Consider the following 12,826-nt stretch of genomic DNA (forward strand, 5'->3'; position numbering starts at 1 on the left):
AAATATTTTGCTAAATTGAGCACACTAAGGAACTTTATCTTTAGTTCCAACTGTTATCAAGCTCTGGAGTGTATGATGAACGATTTAACGACTCTGCAAACAGGATTTTAGACTATACGCTGCCATAAGAATCTTTTTGGCCTGCAGTGCTAGATGTAAGCAGCGCAACGCCATCTTAGAGTACAACCACTCTTTTGCTCACATAGGAGACTTAGCCGTATATTACACTATGGAGCAGCAAGTCATATCCCTACTGCAGGGCATGATGGCCACTTTAGATGCTCATCGATACGATTTAGTAACAGTACTCAGAGCAACCTTGAACGGGAATCAAGATATGCCTATAGCTCGTGGGTCTGCGGAAGCTATTGGGGGAGGTAAGCCAGATGTCCTACTTGAGGGCGGCAATACAGCTCAACACCCGTACAACGAAGTCAGCAAACCTGAACCTAACACTGCGATAATACCGGAACAATGCATACCACCAAGCCCGCTGCAGCCTGTTACTGACATAACAGTCGTGATATGCCCTCAACAACGGGAAACCAACTTTCTATCAGCCCCGCTACCAACTACTACTGGTGTAGCGGATTCACAAGCACAATCATGGTTGGATCGGGTACTAACTGTGTCACTGGAGCTAGATCTGGTCATTGACAACTTCTGTGTTTATACAGGGCTGTTCACCGATGCCCCGCCTAAAGAATATGATGTCTTTCTGATCGCATTATATGAGAGGTACGCAGGGGACTTTTCTTCTATGTGTAAACATACCATGTGGCCTTGCCTGCAATATTCCTGCTCAGCTGAGCTGATCTGTACATATCCCCAGTGGTTAACTGTTTGTGATCCCCCAAGACGTTATCACGGTTCCATACTATGGAATCTAGGGAGCAGGCTCACTATTTTCATCTACCCAAGTATGGTTGTCAGAGACGCTTGCATACATTTTGTTCGCACACATCGCTACAAAGATGGCTGAGTGGACTTATTATTGCCCGCTTGTTCTGAAAGAGTTGACATGGGATCCAGGGAGGTTCCCCTATTCCTGCTTGATTCTCCGGCTTTCCTGAGCTAACGGCATAGAGAACAACAGCTAGTTTCCACAGACTGAGCCGGTATATTTGAGAACATGTACTGTTGAACGAGGAAACAGCACTTTACTTAATTTTCAGATTGCTTGTTACTCCGCAGTATTAATTAACTGTGCCTAGATCCATTTACATGCATAGCTAATTTGTTCTAGACAAACTAATCCCCTAGTTATACACTGCTTCTGTCTGAAGATATTATAGTGTAGTCAATTGAGGTTGGACAGCAGACTTTTTCATATAGCTTTGTAAATTGTTAAGCTCTCCAATGTACAACTGACTGCCGTACTAGTTGTAAAGGGGTTTCTAGAATTATTATCTGTATTTTTAATATGTAATATGCATATATATGTTTTATAAGATTTGTTTTTGATGGTTCTATTCACCTCCCTATGTTTCAAGGAGATTAATCCAGTAGTTAAATGTTCTTAGCCTAACCTAACTTGACCCTGGGTTATCTCAATTTGCTTCAGCTAAGTCTCTCTATTTTTAATTATGTCTAGTAGTTGGGCTCATTTAATACTGAGAGGTAGCTGCTGTTTATATTATATGCTCAATCCATTCAATCTGTAACCTCTATTTAACAGAAGTAGATAGACTCGTGAGACAACTTAAAAGTCAATTGTTATTTTACACATTGTTAAACTTGGTTGCAGAAATCTGGTCACTTCTATTACTATCAACTCTCTGTGTTATAATACTAATGTTTAAGCCCTACTACCTATGTACAAGAGACAAGAGTACTTTTGCATGCTCCTTCCATATACTATATTACCATTCATGTAGCAAGCAGCTATCTATGTTATATAGGTAATATATTTGTATCTTACAAGTATTTTGCTATTTACCACACATGTATTTTCTAATATGCTTTATTGCCCCTTCTATCTAAGTGCCAAGGTTAAGTTGACCCGGCTTACATTTATATTAATATATGGTTACTCTATCCCACCTACCCTGGCTCCCAGTCTTACACTCTATATATTTTTTTTTTTTCTCTTTTTCATGACCCCCAGCTAATAAGTTTATTGTTACTTAACCATGGCGTTATTATCTTGTTCAGTGATGTATTTGCTATACTGGTTTCCTAGGAAATATTTGCCTATAGCCCTACTAAGAGTAAATGTTTATAAAATGTATGTGTTCCCAAATTGCACTTTTATATAAGTTTGAGAAAGATTTAAATATTTGCCTCTTTACGTATTAGAATAAGCGGGCTGTGAGAGTGCTGCCACCTTACATATGGTTATATATAGGTGTTTATTTGTGCTTGCAAGAGGGCCCATTTGTGTCTCTTTGATCTGCCCTGCTCTAATATTCACCCAAAAGGTATACTGTTATACTACAGAATCTAGCGCTACTGACAGAAAAGTCTCTTATTATCTCATTTTAGGGGTAATGTTTGTTTAATTATAAGTTACATGTCAAAATTGTATATGCTTGGAGGATGGGTATGATGTGTGATGTCTTTTTTTGTGATTCATACAGAGTTGCTTAGTCCGAGAATCAGCTCAGACTATTTTTCTATATATATATATATATCTCTATAGTTACCCTTTGGGGTTACCCTGCACTATCTCTCTATATTACGCAAGCGGACTGTCAGCGGCTGAGACAGTCAGCTATAGCTTTAGCAGGAATTATATCCGAACAGCTCTCTGTAAACCTAGTTAGCACAACTCTCGTTATAGTACGTTTAAAGCTTATATTATGAACGTTTATGTAACCGTATATATCTATAACACACCAATAATTTATATAGCTATGAAGGAAAGCATGTCAAGATATTTTATCACTATAATTGAACCTCAACTTCATTGTTAGCTCCACCGCAGTGACTGAACGGCTCCGCCCCTCCACCTCCCCTCCTTTAATTGAGCGGCTCTCGCCCGCTGATTTTCCCTCCCCCCTATATACTTCGGCCCAAGAGTGGCCGACCCATATGCTATTTCTCCATAGGCTGATACTTTGATTCAGATATATTCAGGAGTGTTTACTTCTATATTATGGAGATCATTTGCCAGTAATATAACACAAAATGAAGTTCTATCCCATTTCACCTAAAACTTTTGTCTATCACCATGTTAAAATCTGATTTGTAATTCTCTCTGTACATGGGCATTTTGTTTTGTTCCCAATATGTGCTTATAGACAATGTGATACTTTCTCTGATGTAATATGATTTCAATGGTGAATTTTGTTTGTAAATCTTCATTTCAACTTCAATAAAAAGTTATTTAAAAAAAAAAAAAAACTCAGGGCCTGTGGACTCGGGAGGAGTCTTCTCTTCCCATAAACATTTTAGAGTTGAGAGCAATCTTCAATGCCTTGATAGCTTGGCCCCAGTTGTCTTTTTAGCCCGGTTTATTAGAGTCCAGTTGGACAACATCACCTCAGTGGCTTTCATCAACCCCCAGGGAGGAACTCTGAGTTCCCTTGCTGTGAAGGAGGTGACTCGCCTTGTTCAGTGGGCGGAAGCTCACGCTTGTCTCCTAAGTGCCATCCACATTCCAGGAGTGGACAACTGGGAGGCGGATTTTCTGAGCAGACAGACCTTTCATCCCGGGGAGTGGACTCTCCATCAGGAGGTGTTCACCAGGATAACCCTCAGGTGGGGGGTTCCAGAGTTGGATCTGATGGCGTTTCATCAGAACGTCAAGCTTCCAAGATACGATTCAAGGTCAAGAGATCCTCAGGTCGCCCTGATAGATGCTCTGGCGTTTCCTTGGGCTTTTGGTCTAGCATACCTGTGTTCTCCTTTTGCTCTCCTTCCACGAGTCATTGCTCGTGTCAAGCAGGAGAGAGCATCTGTAATTCTAATAGCTCCTGCATGGCCTCGCAGGATCTGGTTTGCGGACCTGGTGAAGATGTCATCTCTTCCACCTTGGAGGTTACCTCTGAGGAAGGACCTCCTATCTCAGGGTCCTTTCCTCCATCCAAATCTAGTTTCTCTGAAGCTTGGAGATGGAATGCTTAGTTTTGGCTAAGCATGGATTTTCTGAGTCAGTCATTGATACCATGCTTCAGGCTCGCAAACAGGTTGCTCATAAAATTTACCATAAGGTATGGCGCAAATACCTTTATTGGTGTGAATCGAAGGGCTTCTCTTAAAGTAGGGTCAGGATTCCTAGAATTTGTCTGTTTTTCCTGGAAGGTCTGGAGAAGGGTTTTTCAGTCAGTTCTCCGAAGGGTCAGATTTCTGCACTGTCCTTTTACACAAATGTCTGGCGGATGTGCCAGATGTTCAATATTTTTATTAGGCCTGTGTTTCAACCTGTTGCTCCTCCTTGGAACTTGAACCTTGTACTTAAAGTTTTGCAGCAGGCTCCGTTTGAGCCAATGCATTCTGTAGCTATTAAGTTGGCTGGAGATTATTATATATAAATAGGTCCATAGCAGAAAAAAATCTAGGACAGGATGTATAATACTCCTAAGAAGACTGGCCAGAGACAAACAAGTGATAGGACCTATCTGGAACTCAGTTCATATAGCTAGAAGAATCATACCAGAGAGTGCATAAAGGTCTAGAAGAACACTGTAAGATATCGTATCATATACCTCAGTAGGATTAGAATGCTACAAGGCTTAAAATATTGATAAACAATTTCTTATGAACGCTAAATATTTAAAACAGATATATTGAAAGATAAAAAAATATTCTTCTTGTCTCTGTCATCACGAAGGGCTAGTTTAGTTACCCATTACCACAGTATGATATGGTCACTTATAACTAATGTCAAAAGCATGTCTTAGCAGTACTTGCCAGGAGGGCCTTGTGGCATAAATCCTGGAATGCTGTTATGGTGTCTAAATCTAGATTGTTGTCTCTTTCCTTTCAGGGAAGTAAGTTATTTGGTTCTGATTTAGATTCTATTATTTCCACTGTTACTTAAGATAAAGGGGCTTGTCTTCCTAAAGACAGAAAGTCTAGAGGAAAATCCAAAGCTTTTTTTTTTTTTTGCATTTGTCACAATAAGGAACAGAAAACTGACTCTTCTGCTCAAAAGCAAGGATCCACTGGTTCAGTCTGGAGACCTAATGCTAACTGGAACAAGTCAAAGCATGGTAAGAAATCTATCTCTATTACCAAAACTGCATTAAAGTTGAGGCCCCCAATCCAGTTCTGGTAGGGGCAGATTAATCCTCTTTCAGGAGGCTTGGTTTCAGTCTGTTTCAGAACCCTAGGTTGGGAACATTGTTTCTCAAGGATATCAAAAATGATTCAGAACAAGGCCTCCCAGAGGAAGGTTTTTATCTGCCCAATGTTCCAAGGAATCCTATAAAAGCCCAAGCTTTTCTTCAGTCTGTCTCGGATTATGGGAGTGATTGTTCCAGTTCTTTTGCAGGAACAGGGGATGGGATTTTATTCAAATCTCTTCATTGTCCCAAAGAAGGAATGTACTTTCAGACCAGTTCTAGATCTAAAGGCTCTGAACAGGTTTGTAAGAATTCCATCTTTCAGAATGGAAACTATAAGGACTATTCTGCCTTTTGTTCAGCAAGGTCAATTTATGTCCACAATAGATTTAAAGCATGCTTACCTTCTATTCACAGAGATCATTTCCAGTTTCTAAAGTTTACGTTTCTGGGCAGGCATTTTCAGTTTGCTGCTCTTCAATTTGGTCTGACTACAGCTCCAAGAATGTGCTGGGTGCCCTTTTGTGTGTGATCAGGTCCCAAGATATTGCAGTGTTTCCATACCTAGACGACATCTTGGTTTAAGCACCATGTTTTCCTATAGAAGTATCTCACACCAACTGACTCTTGTTTCTTTAACAGCATAGTTGGAGGGTCAATGTTCCTAGAACAAAGGTAACTTTCTTGGGTTTCCAAATAGACTCAGTATCGATGAGTCTTTCTCCAACAGAGCAGAGAAGGTTAAAATTGGTGTCAGTTTGTCTGAACCTTCAGTCTCTATTTTCCTTCAGTGGCTCTGTGTATGGAAGTAATAGGTCTCATGATTGCAGCCTCAGATGCATTTCCATTTGCTTTATTTCACATGAGGCCTTTTCAGCTTTGTATGCTGCATCAATAATGCAGGGATTATACTCAGCTGTCTCAAAGGATATTTTTGGAAACCAGAACAAGTCAGTCTCTAACTTGGTGGCAGGATCATTAGTTTTATTATTCAGGGGGCTACTTTTGCTCATCCTACCTTGAATGTGATCTCTACAGATGCAAGGCTTTCAGGTTGGGGAACTGTTCAGGGTTTCTGACAGCACAGGGAGTGTGGGATCCTCGGGAGGAGAGGTTACCCATCCATGATCTAGAACACTCTGCAATTTTCAGGTCCCTTCAAGTTTGGCCTTGGTTGAAAAGGGAGTCTCATCTCTGTTTCCAGACAGACAATGCCACAGCAGTAGCTTACATCAACCATCAGAAGAAACCAATTCTTGTCTAGTCTCTTCAATTCATATTCCAGGCGTGAACAATGGGAGACAGATTTTCTCAGTCATCAATCTTTTCATCCAGTGGAGTGGTCTCTTCACCAGGATGTGTTCAGTCAGATTGTAGATCTTTGGGGTCTCCCAGACATATATCTGATCTGGCACTTTGCGAGTTTAAGGGATCCTTTGGCAGAGTTAATGGATACTCTAGTAGTTGCTTGGTCTTTTCAGCCTGCTTATCTGTTTCCTCCTGTTTCTTCTTCCCAGAGTGATTTCCATGGTAAGGTTAGAGAAGTAGTCTGTAATCCTTATTGCCCCCAGCTTGGCCTGACATGATTTGGTATGTGAATCTGGTTCATTTGTCCAGTTGCCCTCCTTGGCCTCTTCCTCTGCAGTCAGACCTTCTGTCCCAAGGTCCGTTTTTTCCATCCGGTTCTCAAGTCTCTTAACTTGATGGCATGGAATTTGAACGCTTAGTTCTTAGACATAGGTGTTTCTCTGATTCTGTGATTGAATCCCTGATTCAGACTCATAAGGCTGTAACTAGGAAAATCTATCACTAGGTCTGGAAGGCCTTTGTTTCATGGTGTATTAATCATGGTTTTTCCTGGTATTCTTTCAGAATTCTTAGGATTCTGCAGTTTTTGTAGGAGGGTATAGATAAGGGCCTATCTATCAGTTCTATGAAAGGGCATTTCTGCTCTTCCAGTTTTGTTCCAGAGAAAGATTGCTTATCTTCCTGGTAGTTTTGTTCAGGTTTTATTTCGTATTGAACCTGTTATCAAGTCTATTTCTTCTCCATGGAGTCTTAACTAAGTGTTAACCTAGTGCTAAGGGTATTGCAGGCTCCTCCTTTTGAACCTATGCATAAATTGAACATTAAACTACCTTCTTGGAAAGTGTTATTTATTTTGGCTATTTCTTCTGCTAGAAAAGTTTGAGTTATCTGCTTTTTCTTGTTTTATGGACATCGTTTAATTTTTTGCCTAAGGTCGTTTTAAGACATCTTTAGCAGAGTGATTGTTCCTTCTTTGTGTCCTAATCCTAAGAATGATTCTGAAAGATTTTTTGCATTATTTGGATGTTGTAAGGGCATTAAAATATTACGTTGATGCTACTAAGGATTTTAGACAAACTTCTAGTTGTTCTTTTTTCTGGTCCTAGGAAAGATCAGAAGGTCTCTCTTTCTTTAGCCTCTTGATTAAGGGGGATAATTATATAAGGTCTGGCGTACCTGATCCAACAGTGCGGATCAGGTCCGCCAGACCTCGCTGAATGCAGAGAGTAATACGCTCTCCGTATTCAGCATTGCACCAGCAGCTCTTGTGAGCTGCTGGTGCAACGCCGCCCCCCTGCAGATTCGCGAGGGGTGTCTATCAACCCGATCATACTCGATCGGGTTGAATTGCAGCGATGTCTGTCTTCTCAAAGCAGGCGGACAGGTTATGGAGCAGCGGTCTTTAGACCGCTGCTTCATAACTGTTTCTAGCGAGCCTGCAGACTTGCCAGAAACACGGGCCCTCAAGCTCCATCCGGAGCTTGATAAATGAGCCCCTAAAACTTTTGATTCACAGATTTGCAAGACAGCTATGTGGTCTTCTTTGCATACTTTTACTACATTCTACCATATTGATGTTCTTGCTTCTTCTGAAGCAGCCTTTGGTAGAAAGGTTGTTCAGGCAATTATCTGTTTGCTTTTTTTAAGTGCATTAAAAAAAAAAATTTTATTGAGGTTGTGGATTTGTTTTCTCAGTGAAAAAAGATGTTTTAAAAATCCCTCTCTCTTATGTTATTACTCGTGGACTCCACAGCTTGGGTATTAGCTCCCAAAAGTAAAGGACCGTGTACTTTCACCACCTGTGGAAAAAAAAACATAATTTAAGCTTACCTGATAAATTCCTTTCTTTTATGGTGGTAAATCCACAAGACCCCACCCTTTGTTTTTCTGGGGTTAGTTTTTTTTCTTCAGCACATCTTTTTTTCCCTGCTCCTTTTATTGCTCTTATTCCTTTCTCTTACCTCACTTGCTTGCCTATACATTAGACTTAGGTGTTTATGAGGTAGGAGGGGTTTTGGAATCTGTGCCTCCTCCTAGTGGTAGAGAAGAGTAATTCCCAAGAGTAAATGATTGTGGACTCTCACCACCATGAAAGAAATACATTTATCAGGTAAGCATAAATTATGTTTTTAACAGACTTTTTAATTTACTTATGATAACATTGACTTTGTCATTCACTCGCCAGATGTCTTCTGGTACCTCTCAGTAGTCACCTGCGGCTCTGGAGCTTTCTTTAACTATATGTTTAACAACTTTAATCAATATCAGGGATTTTCACATGCAAGTGGGATAGTATAGAAATATATATAATGGTGTCAAGGGCATGTTTGATAGATGTGAGGCTGATACTTGGAACGTTCACATGACCATCCAATAAAAGATCTGAATCAATTGAGTTACAAGATCAAGCAAGATAGCCATAAAAAAAGTGGTAGATGGATTGTGGATCTGGATCATCTGGAAAGAGGATATCAATAGTTTTGTCTACAATACCCAGGTCTTTGGTATCAGTGACTACTACAGTGGCTTCTAAAGCTCATCTGTCCCACAAATATTAGAGCCATCTCCAATCTGACACTGCTCTGGAATTAGCCATTAAACTCAAATTTCAGGTCCATTTTTGCCTTAGTGCATAATAGATCTATATCCTGATATTGGGTTATTGTTCCAAACGGTGGAACGCTGTATTTCAGACTTATAGTAGTTGTTAAAAAAAAAATTCTTCTCAATTAAGTTGTCGCCAAGAATATTAATTTTGAATTTATGGCTGCATTATTCTCTCCAAATCACAAGAATCACAGGCATTTCATTTAGACAATTTAAAATGTGATTAGTTTTTAATTCCAGTTCAATAAATTGACATAAGGTTTCTGGCCAATAGGATTTGGTCTACCACTGTAACCTATAAGCTCTTGAAGAAAGCTCTGCTTTGGCCGAATCATAGGCCTGTTGTAAGCTTTTATTCGAAAATCGTGCAAGACTAGCTTCCTGTTCAATTTGTTTGTTTCATACTTGTAGTAATTTCATGTATAGCTCTGCTCAGAAACAAATGTTTTCTAGCCTGGTCCCCAGCATTATGCTTAAGGGCTATCCTTTTCCTCTTTGCGCTCTCCAAATTCTCAGTTACAATAGAAAACCGTTCAGTAAAATAATGCATACAAATATATGAGTATGATCACAGCATGCATCAACATAGACTGTGAAATCACTTAAAACAAATCCAATAGCAATTTTTTCTGTAGTGAATGTTGTTTCAGTAGTCTGATAAAATTACATTTACTAGCTGAGAAATGTGTTGGTAGGTTTGTTTTTAAATGTTTTCAATGCCTTTGTTGACACATGCTGTGATGTTTATGTGCTTTTATGCATTGTTTTAATAAACCATTTTTACAAGCACCTGATTTGTTCCTGTTTGTTGCTGTAACAGTTGCCAGAGTGATTAAACTGAGGTACTCAGAACCTTCAGCCTGCCTATAGACACCATTTATTTGGTGCTTGAATCCATGTAAGTATTGTTACATTTGTTCTACTTTGATGTATATTTCATGTGTGGTGCCCTCTTTATTTGTTTATTTTGTAGAAAACAATAAATAAATATATGTGTGAAGGGAAGGTGTCCAAATTATCTGGCAGAAATTGATTTATCATATGTTTTATGTTAATAAATATAAAAATATATATATATATATATATATATATATATATATATATATATATATATATATATATATATATATATATATATATATATATATATATATATATATATATATATATAAATGTTTGTGCCATTATCAGGATTTTACCTTTTTCAGATTTTGAAATTAAATACTTATTTTATTATGTTATGAATTAGAGATTTTGAATCTGTTTTGTTTCATTCTTTACAGTAACAGGAGAATCTCCTCCAAGTTTATCAAAAGAACTGACCAATTCATTGGCAGGTGTTGGAGATGTAAGTTTTGATTCAGATTCACAATTTCCCTTGGATGAACTTAAAATTGACCCTTTAACGTTGGATGGACTGCACATGCTTAATGACCCAGACATGGTCCTGGCGGACCCAGCCACAGAGGACACTTTCAGAATGGATCGACTGTAGAGTATTTACTTCATGCAGGAAATATTATGCTGCCCCTTTTCCAGAACTGAGCAGAGAAGGTCAGTGGGCTTGTCATGTTGAAGACAACCACTGATGTGTTGCTCTGTGATGTATGAGTAAAACCCTGCTGTCCTAAGCTTGCAATGCTACAGATCCCTCATTGTGCGCTGTGTTTTAACTTGTGTAATCCACATCATTGCAGCCTAATGAAGAAGGATAATAAATCTGCCCCTTTCAAATCCACCAAAGTTCTTATGTATGGTTAAGACTTGCCCATTATGAATTTGCACTAGAGGTGTTTCAACCTGGTTTCGAAAAGGAGGCTTGAAGTTTCTGATTGATAGCAAGTCATCCGCCTTACTACAACCTGTATTCATTTATGCTGCAGAATAAATTTAAACGTGTTCAGCAAAATTCTGGAAGGACACAATCTTACAAGAAGTAATCATGGATAATTGTTTTCTTACTGTTCAGAGCTCTTTTGTTATGTAAATTTTCCCAAACAAGGACAGCTTTGACCAAGATTCATTAGGCCATCTTGTCATAGAAAGACCTTTCAAAAACTTTGTTTTAGAAAAGCCACCTGAGAATGGAGGTACATGTCAAATGGAGACACAATGGAACGTTATTTTCAAAGAAGAATCTTATGCAGTGACGTTATTTAACCTCTTAAGGACAAATGACGGAATTTTTCCGTCATAAAACAATTGAGCAAACTGTAAGTTGTGTCCTTAAAGGGTTAAACCCATTAGTGACTGAGCTAAAAAGCTTAGCCTTATTTTTATTTTGAACGGCATTTTGATGGTTTGTTGTCCTGGTTAACATACTGGTTAGCAATTAATGAATACTTAAGTACTGATTGATATATATATATATATATATATATATATATATATACATATATATATGTTTATTTTGGGTATGATTTTTTTCTTATACAGGTCATTTTCAGGCTAACAATTTTCAAACTGGAATTTTAAAATGTCAAAAGGGAATTATATTTTAAATTGGAAAATTTAGTAGGGGGCATTTTCCTTTTAATCCATGTGTTCGTCTTGGTTTTAATTATTGAAATTAAATTGCTACCCTTCATCATAATGTGTTCTCACACAGTTGTGATTAATATAGTCTCACGTGAGAGAATATGTAATCAGTGTATCCATGAAATTGCTATTAACCATATCTCTGTAGAACACACACACGCTTTTTAGGTTTTTATGTATGGTAATAACGCTGATACTTAGGTGCTTTCCTGAGGTCAAAAAGCACTTTTGTGAACCTTGTTGGGCTTGTAAAGCACTGTATGAAATTTGCCTTTTTTATGCAGTGATTAGAGGCTTGATTTATGTCAGGCTAAACTTACTAAGGGATGTATATCATTGATCATCATCATGACTCTTCCGCAAATGTACCTTTAGATTATTCTTAAAGCCTGACTTTACTGTGTTCCTTCTAAATTTGACAACTGAATATGTTTGTGATGTGTTTTGAGAGCACTCAGCACTACTTCATATGTACTATCACCCAGCCATTACAGCCAACAAAAAAGTGTACAATAATTCTATAGCAGAGATGTGAAAATCCAGTCCTACTTATCTATCAGATTCAAGGATTAGAACTGAACACCTGTGTTTTAGAGAATAAAAAAAGATTGTATGATTCTAGGTATGAAATTTACTGAAATCCCTTATTTTACCTTATGTATTCAGCATGATAGCAGCATTAAATTGGTACAAGCGTCTAAAATGTTCATCACCTGTTTTATCACTGTAAATTATTTTTTATGTCGCTTCTTTTACATATTTGTATGTTATGAAATATTAAATATAAAAAATATAAATTTAGCAATTAGTTAAATCCTTACTGTCCAACATAAAGTGTATTCCTTACAGATTATACTATGTTAGTGCTTGATGTCTAATGCAGAAAAGTGGGGCATAACACATTATTATTCATTTAAAAGAGAGTATGGTCTGGATACCTTTTTTACAATCTTAAATGCATTGTAAAAAGTATGAGTTTAAAGTCTGATAAACTCTCTATTTTGTGTAGTTGTACAGGAAAACTCAAAGGTACACAAATGTAAAAGAAATTAACTTCAAATGATCTCTACCTCTTCTAAAATAATAACCTATTGTTTTAATCTATTGCATACCTAGCTGGCAGAGAAAGGGTTATCCATGTAAGG

General features: G+C 38.1%; 1 protein-coding gene across 1 annotated transcript in view; it reads left to right on the forward strand.

Annotated features, from left to right (window-relative positions):
• The window catches only part of CRTC1 (CREB regulated transcription coactivator 1), an 871,795-nt gene extending 859,313 nt beyond the window's left edge, over positions 1-12,482 (forward strand). Inside the window, exon 13 of the mRNA XM_053702973.1 lies at positions 10,427-12,482. Coding sequence (XP_053558948.1) covers positions 10,427-10,638 — 212 coding nt within the window. The 3' untranslated portion in view covers positions 10,639-12,482. The remainder of the gene's footprint in view (positions 1-10,426) is intronic.
• Positions 12,483-12,826: the final 344 nt, after the last annotated feature.

This window comes from Bombina bombina, chromosome 2 (genome assembly GCF_027579735.1).
Source record: "Bombina bombina isolate aBomBom1 chromosome 2, aBomBom1.pri, whole genome shotgun sequence".
In the NCBI taxonomy this organism is placed as follows: domain Eukaryota; kingdom Metazoa; phylum Chordata; class Amphibia; order Anura; family Bombinatoridae; genus Bombina; species Bombina bombina.